The sequence below is a fragment of the Chenopodium album genome, chromosome 2 (assembly GCF_948465745.1).
Source record: "Chenopodium album chromosome 2, dcCheAlbu1.1, whole genome shotgun sequence".
NCBI lineage: Eukaryota > Viridiplantae > Streptophyta > Magnoliopsida > Caryophyllales > Amaranthaceae > Chenopodium > Chenopodium album.
In genome coordinates, this window is record NC_137835.1 from 60,755,902 (window position 1) to 60,764,249 (window position 8,348).

The window sequence follows — 8,348 nt, forward strand, 5'->3', positions numbered from 1 at the left end:
TGGTTTAACAAATACAACCGCCAACACCAATTGCGGTTCTACATTGAACCAACATGCAAGGTAAAACCCGATCCTACGTGGACATTGTACAGGGAATTTGTTTTTAAAACGACCCAAAGTAGGAATTAATTTTGATTTAAACAATTTCTAGGGAAATCGTTCGATAAACTTTATCAAATTCAAATTTTTTTAAAAAAATATAAATAAATAAATAACCAAATAAAAAGTGTTACATAGGTCATTTAATTTCAATTAATTACATTTCAAATTGACTATTATTATATCAAACTTTATAAATCCATGCATTGCACGGGAACAAAACTAGTTTTTTAATACCTCCAAGTACCCCACTTACATCTTATTTTATAAAAGTACAATAAATTAAATTGCCTAAAACTATATGTCGGTCAAGTTGTAACACTTATTAAAACACGGAGGGAGTAGATTAGTTATAAATTTAAATGTAATAATTCAAAATGGTATAACTTTTTAAAACTAAGGACATTACTACAGCCTACAGGGGAGGAGTAAACAAGATTACAAGAATTTGTACATAGATGAATTATAACAATCTATCTATCATATGATATAATCTGACCACTCTGAAATAAATGAGGTATGATCCATAGACTCTCCTGGCACATCTGCATTCTGTGACGGTTTCTCTTTCCCTCCGACTAATCTTGCCGGGTTCCCCACTGCTGTTGTTCTCGGAGGAACATCAATCAGCACCACTGATCCTGCCCCTATCTTTGCCCCATCACCAATCCTCACATTACCCAAGATTGTTGCCCCAGCACCTATTAAAACTCCATCCCCAACCTTGGGGTGACGATCACCTCCAGCTTTTCCCGTTCCCCCAAGAGTTACATGGTGTAAAATCGAACAGTTGTCACCAATTGTTGCTGTCTCTCCAATAACTACCCCAGTGGCATGATCGAAGAGGATCCCCTTTCCAATTCTAGCAGCAGGGTGGATGTCAACAGCAAAGACATCGGATATTCTGGAGTGAAGGGCAAGAGCAAGGGGGCGTCTATCCTGATTCCAGAGCTTGTGGGCCACACGGTGAGATTGACATGCTAAGAAGCCCTTGTAGTTGAGAAGGCAGTGAGAAAAGGAGACACAAGCCGGGTCACGGACTCTGGCAGCACGTAAATCAGCAACAACAGCGGCAAGCAGTGAAGAATCAGAAGATAAGATGTTAAGGAAGAGATCATATAGGAGGGTTGACAGCAAAGTTGAGGAGCAGAGCTTATTGCCCAGGTGAAAGGAAAGCGATCGTTCAAGAGAGGAGTGAGAAAGGATTGTGGAGTAGAGGTAGGAAGCAAGTGCAGGCTCAGAATCAGCATCACGACGGGCTTCAGCCTTGATCTGAGCCCACAACCAAGCCTCGCCATTTCCATTGGACTCTGCTGGCAGCTGAGGCACTGATGGAGACACATTGAATTCCCCTCCTGGCATTGTAGGAAGATGGGTGGCAGAACCTAAACTGCAATTTTGCTGCTGAGAGTTTTGAACAAAAATTGTCAGAAACAAAACTAACATTAAAAAACTGTAAATTTTCAAATACAACAACAGAGCCTTAGTCGCAAAATGATTTTCAAATTATACTTAAAGTGCCAAGGTCCAAAATTTATAGTTGGCTTATAACATAATACAACATCCATGCATGCATTACACAGACATTGACCTAACATATTATTACTTCTTAAAGCAAAACAACATTCTTTTATCAGTTGATAAAAGGTTCTCTCAAATAACAAAATGGTACTTTGAAGGTACAAGTTAAGAAAAATAACACCCACAAAGTCACAATTAATAAATCAGGAAATATTGTGGAGTGTTGCGAAAAATGTAAAAATAAAGACACTAGTTGTGAAATTTTTTGAGGATTATAGATTAAGTATTAATCTGCCAATCCCCTCAGTGGTTGAAAACCTAAAGTTTCCTATCTTTATTTGCTCTTCACACAGTTTCTTTATCCGTGACCAAGTACCAACTTTATGTTGAATTGGCAAAAACTATCTTACTTGATTTTTACACCAGTGGTATTTGCACCAGCATATCAACTTGATCATATCTCTATCTAATACGGTGTCAGTCTCGAGGCTGGAAACAATCTCTTGGAAAAACCACTAAAAGTCCAAGCTAAGAGAGCGAGAAGGACAATCAATCCATGATTTCACCCAAAAATAAAAAACTTAAATGTCATTTTCCAAAGGAGTTATATACATGAGATCTTGTCTTAGCTTAACAATCTGAATTCAAAACTATCTTAGACTCTAATAACCATAGTAATCAATCATAGTTCTTGTGATGATCTGTCCTTTAACTATTTCATACAAGGTGGCTTAAGGCAACATGGGCTATGTTCTGTGTTTGGCCTAGATGACGAGATTTTTGGTGAGGAGCAGCTTAAAGGCATACATTCCTTGTTCGGAAAAAATAAATTTTCACTATTCCTTTTGTATCGAAATGGAGTAGTGAAATTTCACTATTATGAGAAGACCAAGACACATCATGAGCAAAACATATTATACACATTTTGTAAGGGACCAATATCAATCAGTAAGGGAAGAGGCTTAGACTAAAAATTAAATTTACAGAATGTTATTAATGCTAATGTGAAACTTATAAAACATTAAAAGTATCATTAAACTAAATGGAAATTCACCTCATAATTAACATATAGTTTGAAATAAAACATTAACTGTTGTCTTATTCAAATTGTACTTTCTGCATCCTATCACTAGAATGATTCTCAAAGATTATAAGCACACAATGAGCACGAGGTATTATTGTTGATGGCATGTGATATGACGCTACAGATATAATTTTCAAACAAGTAAACCACAAGCGTTTCAATAACATTCTAAGATTTTAATATTATAAACTGATTGAATCCATAGGTTTCAGCTTATTAAAGTACACGCAGATTTTTAACATTTAATGAACAAATGTAATCAGAATAGGAAAACCCTAACCTAACTACAAGAGAGATTACAAGGAACCTGATTGGTGGAGCAGCACCTGAATCTCTTCTTGTATTTAAGGTGGTGATAGGCCGGTTGGAGATCACTTGAAAAATCTTGGACGTAAAATCTGTTAATGCAGATAGACGGAATGGCATATGAAACCGCCAACATCTGTCTAGATGACACTGTGAAATGGTGAGAGAAGTTTTTCTCAAAAGATCCTAGGTTTCTTCTTAAGGGGATGCTTCTCCAATATCCAAATTTCCAAGCAACCTAAATAAGAATTGGTGTTGAGATAAAGTGGGCAAGAGTTCGACAGGATCATCTAAGCCTAACTAACATGAGGTGCTTCGATTTCAGCTAAAATTTTCTTTTTACCGGTCTCCAAAGGGAAACTTGACGATTGTTATCTTTAATTACATGTTAGTAAAAAAAAAAAAACAAAACAATCGCATAAACACATCAATGAAATTCTTTGTCATGTACAATGATATGCCCCAATAATGGATGATTAGAGAAAATCCACTAAATGTCAACTTTTTTAATTTTTTAATTTTTATTTGTTTTTTGAAAACACTAAATGTCACTTTGTGTGTTTGTCAGTCATTATTTGTGTTTGTATGGGAAACATTCAGAATTTCTTCTCTCACTCAAAGTTGCTCCCTCCATCTTGAAAACATATTAAGTCGTTCTCAAGCTCTATATCATACAACATTTTTTTCGTTAACTGTGCAGGAAATACAAGTTTGACATCATTGATCCTTCTACTTTTCAAAAATTTATAGCAATATTTGACATTAATTTTGTTCTTTTTTAACACTCTTTAAAAGTTAATTAGAAAGTGCCACTAACAGTGTATAAGTCCCTACATGGCCATGTAACTAGTTTAGGCTCTAGCCTCTAGGGGTTGTCTTGTAAGAACTCCTATTACCCTTATGATTACAGAAAATCTTTCAAACATAGATTCAAAGAAAGCAGTAAGGTATCTTTAGAATACTATCAAGTATGTAAGTTACATTAATTTTATGACACGGTTGGGGGGGGGGGGGGGGGGGACCATTCAGATAATTCAAAAAAAATACCATTAAACATTCTAACATTTCAGCCTTACTATATACTAGTACTAATTTATTAATCATAGGAAGCATCAAGGTTACAGCCAAATTAAAGATAATTGGTACCAAAGATGAAAAGAAGAGATAGATTTCAAAGTATGCATCTTGACATTGCTTTGTCCCATAAAATTATTTTCTTATTTTATCACAAAAATGTTGGTCGAAGACTTCTAATCCTATAATATCAAGGACGGATATAATATTTCCACAACAGGGTAGCATTAAATTCTTTACTTACAAGGGAATAACACCAAAGTAACACGTATCCAACTAATACAAAATACATTAATTATTACCAAACTGAAGATATTCAAATCAATTCAACAAGCTTTCCTTTCGAAATTCTTCAGTAAGTTAATATAAATTTAATAGAGCCATGAACATTAAAAACACATTCAAACTTAAAATCAAAGCCAAAATCATAGTACACAATTTGGTCATGCTTGTAAGATCTACAAAAACTCTTGTATCATAAATTTTTCAACCAAAAACAAATATACAGGTCAAATATAATACGACAAATCACCCTTTAATCATAGACTAATTAGACATAAAACACCAACAAAACAATGTCAACAAAAACCTAATAGAATATACAAGAATTTAAAAACAAGAATCCAACATTAAAAATATCATATCAAGCATAAGCCACCATCCCCACATTAGACTAAAATAATAAAATCAACAAAAATAAATCCAGAAAACAATACAAACTAGAAAGATGAAGTACATTAGGAAAATAAGGTTGAAATCAGTAGTGAATCCAAGAATTTAGCAATGGTAGGGTACCAACACCACGTACTAAATAAACACAAAACCTAATTAACTTTCAAATAAACTAAAAATAAATTGTGTTATGGAGAGAAATATTGTTGACTTGCTAGATTTGGAGGAATATTTTGCTCACTTATTAGGAGTGGAAATGGATTTTCAAATTTCTCTTGAAGTGGAGGAGGATTAAAACAAGGAATTTTCTAGGTAACAAGATTTTAACATTTCAAATAACAAATCCTCTTATAATTCCTTTCAATTCTGAAATGTAAATCATATACGTATAAATGCTTAACTAGATTGAATTATCAAATTTTGTGAAATACAAAATGATAACAATGTAAACCATCAACCATTTTATTTATTCAATTGATTTATATCAACTAATGAACTAATTCTTGTCAATGAATAATGATAACAATCAAAATGTAGTTTAATTTCAAATTTAATCGTATTCGAACCCAGCACTAAGCTGGGACATGAGGGGTAATGCCCTGAGATTAGTGAGAGAAAAAAAATTCAATTTCATCTTCCATCCAAACATTGAAGGGTTATAAACAAAGCAACACATTAGCAGCCAACCAAATTTGACTTAAATCATCAAATTAGGTTCCAAAATCAAATATAATTCGTCTCGCTTGCAATAATCAACAAAATTGCTCACTATAATCTTTCATAATTTGAGTAATTATAATCAATAATTTAATAATCCAGCTAAGATGAACCCTTCAATTGACTATACTAATAATTAAATCAACGATAAACCCTAGATTGAAATTGATATTCGATTATAAAAGAAAGATAAACGAATCTTACCACAGAATATTCTTCAATGGAGAAGAGAAAGCGTGAAGCTGCTTCAATGGAGAATAGATAAAGGGAGAGAGGGTGCAGCGTATAAGTGAAAAACTCCGAAAGGGGCAGAAAAGACAAATGAAAAATGAATATTTAGAAGTAAAACTGGTGGCACGCATGGCATGTTTTTTTTTTTTTTTTTTTTTTTTTTTTTTTTTTTTTTTTTTTTTCTTCTTCTTCTTCTTCTTCTTCTTCTTCTTCTTTTCTGTTTTTTCCTCCCTTCTTTTTTTAATGTAACACTTTTCACAAATCCAATTATAAAATCGGGTGGTGTCCCTTTAAATTGGGAGGTGATACACATAGACTTTTGTCTATGTGTAGCCCCACATAGACAGCCAATGAAATGGTAACACGTCATTTTTGTAAAAAAAGAAAGAAAGAGAGTTGAGCAGGATAATTGAGCGGTAAAAATGAGTGAGATTCCCGCCTAAGAAGAGAGCAGCGGTAAGGATGAAATTATGGCGCCATTTTGCTAAAAAATAATACTCAAAAATTTCGATTATTCGACCAGAAGAGGGTATTCTCCTTTCTAAGCGTACGATTACTTAGTCGAGCAAGGTATGTTAATATAGTTTTAGATGGTGCCATTTTGCTAAAAAATGTTACTCAAAAATTTCAATTATTCGACCAGAAGTGGGTATTCTTCTTTCTCAGCGTACGATTACTTAGTCCACCAAGGTATGTTAATATAGTTTTAGAAACAATTTCTACGGTATTGGCGAATGAAGTTCAAGTCATTTGTTGAATCGAAGCTGAAGTAAGAAGCTCAAAACTTTATTGGGGGCATTGACAGTAAGTATTTTTAATTGAAAGTTTTTCTCTTGATTTGACATAGTTATAGTGAGTAATAAGGTAATATGTTATATTTGATGAAAAAGTTGTTTATAAGGAAATATAATTGGGTTGAAGAAGATAGATATGATTATAGTTTTGCTATTTAATTCCAATCCATGGTTTAAATTATGAAAAAATATGGAAGTTATTGATTTGTAGTTAATAATGTATAATGTACCTTTATCGTGAGTTTATAAAATTGATTTTAAACAATCTTTGTGTGAAATTATTTTTTTTAGTATGAATATAATTATAGTGGTATGATTATGTATTATTACATGTATATTATTTAATTGTGGTGGGGAATTATTTATGAGTTTAATTGTGCTGTGCAGGGTTGGGTTGTAGTGTAATGGCAAATGTGGAGGGCAATTCAGAAAGAAACATTGATCTAAACGAGGTGTTTGAGGACTGTGAAGAAGAGGATCGGGGAATAGCAAATGACCCAGAAGTTGGAATGACCTTTGTATCAGGAGAAGAGTATGCCCAGTTTTGCCACGACTATGCTTTCAAAAAGGGTTTCATGTTCTTCACTGAAACTAGCAAACTAATGGATGAGTACAAGGACGAAAGTGTTACTCGAACAGGGGTAGGGAAGTATGAGACAATGTACCATATGATGCAACGATTAAGATTTAAATGTAAAATGGGGGGTATAAACAAAGCAAAGGGTCAAACGTCATAGGGTGCAAAGTGTTTGTTGATGCTCGTTTAATATATATATTTTGATGATTTGGGTTGCAATAATAACATTTGTACTACAATTAAATAAAAGCAATATATCTACTACTCCCTCCGTTTTTAAATACTTGCTCCATTTCTCCATGCGCGGAGTTTTAGGAGAATTTGGAGAAAGTATTAAAATACAGAGGTAGTGGGGTTAGTGGAAGGTAAATTGAAGGAGAGATAATTTAAAAGTAATAAAATTGGGTCCTACTAGTTGAGAAAAATGAATTACATATTATAAAAGCTTTCCACATAAGAAAATGGAGCAAGTATTTAAAAACGCCGCAAAAGGAAAGTGGAACAAGTATGTAAAAACGGAGTCAGTACAAAAAGTTCGTATAAAATATTTCAAATAATACTATGATAGTTATATTATATGGAGTACCAAATTTTTCAAAAAAAATGTTAGCAAAAAAGAGAAGGGTTTTTTTGGACGGAAAATACCACACTAGGAATTGACACGTGTCATTTATGGTGTCTGTTTATATATTATATTGTTGATTTTGTATGTAATCATTTTTGAAAATTAAGAATTACCTAATATGAAAGGTATAATATATATCAAATAAAATAATTTGGAAGATATTTGTTAACTAAACATGGAAATTAAATTAGCTATAATTACATAAGTTTTTTCACGTCTAATAAATTTCAATAACTTTAATAAGCTCTAACAAGTATAAATAAAGTGGTATAACTTCAATATAGTCCAATAGGTTATGATAACATAAATAACACCTAACAAATTCCAATAAGTTATATAATGTCTCATAACTTCTAAAAGGTCTTTAATAAGGTCCAATAAAGCTAAATTAGGTGTTATAAATTCCAATCTAATGTAGGATTTCATTTTAGAGACCCACGATGTAGGATTAGAGGTGTCAAAACCGAACCGACCCAAAAATAATTATCGGTTTCGAACTGTAACCGATCCAATTTGATCCGATAAAATCAACACCCAAACCCGATCAGTAACCGAACCGAACTCGACCCGAATCCGAACTTGACCCGATCTGAACTTAACCCGGCACCGATTTGATCCAAACTGAGCACAACACGAATCCGATTTGAC

At 33.1% G+C, this 8,348-nt stretch overlaps 1 protein-coding gene across 5 annotated transcripts; it reads right to left on the reverse strand.

Moving 5' to 3' along the window:
* Positions 1-292: 292 nt before the first annotated feature.
* On the reverse strand, positions 293-5,836 carry LOC145599132 (serine acetyltransferase 5-like). Of its 5 annotated transcripts, none has more exons than XM_081655552.1 (3): positions 5,678-5,836; positions 3,012-3,248; positions 293-1,500 (listed from the first exon to the last, which is right to left on the reverse strand). In XM_081655552.1, the coding sequence occupies exons 2-3, from the start codon at positions 3,144-3,146 to the stop codon at positions 580-582; spliced, it is 1,056 nt and encodes a 351-aa protein (XP_081511678.1). In that variant the 5' UTR covers positions 3,147-3,248; positions 5,678-5,836; the 3' UTR covers positions 293-579. The 5 variants fall into 5 exon arrangements, with proteins under 5 accessions (XP_081511678.1, XP_081511672.1, XP_081511693.1 ...); XM_081655546.1 differs by having other exon boundaries at positions 293-1,503; positions 5,678-5,834; XM_081655567.1 differs by lacking the exon at positions 3,012-3,248 and having other exon boundaries at positions 5,678-5,832.
* Positions 5,837-8,348: the final 2,512 nt, after the last annotated feature.

Coding starts and splice junctions, on each gene's coding strand:
- LOC145599132 (XM_081655546.1), bottom strand. CDS start 3,146: ATGTTGGCGGTTTCATATGCCATTCCGTCTATCTGCATTAACAGATTT. Junction 1,504..3,011: donor GGTGCTGCTCCACCAATCAG/GTTCCTTGTAAT, acceptor CAAAACTCTCAG/CAGCAAAATTGCAGTTTAGG.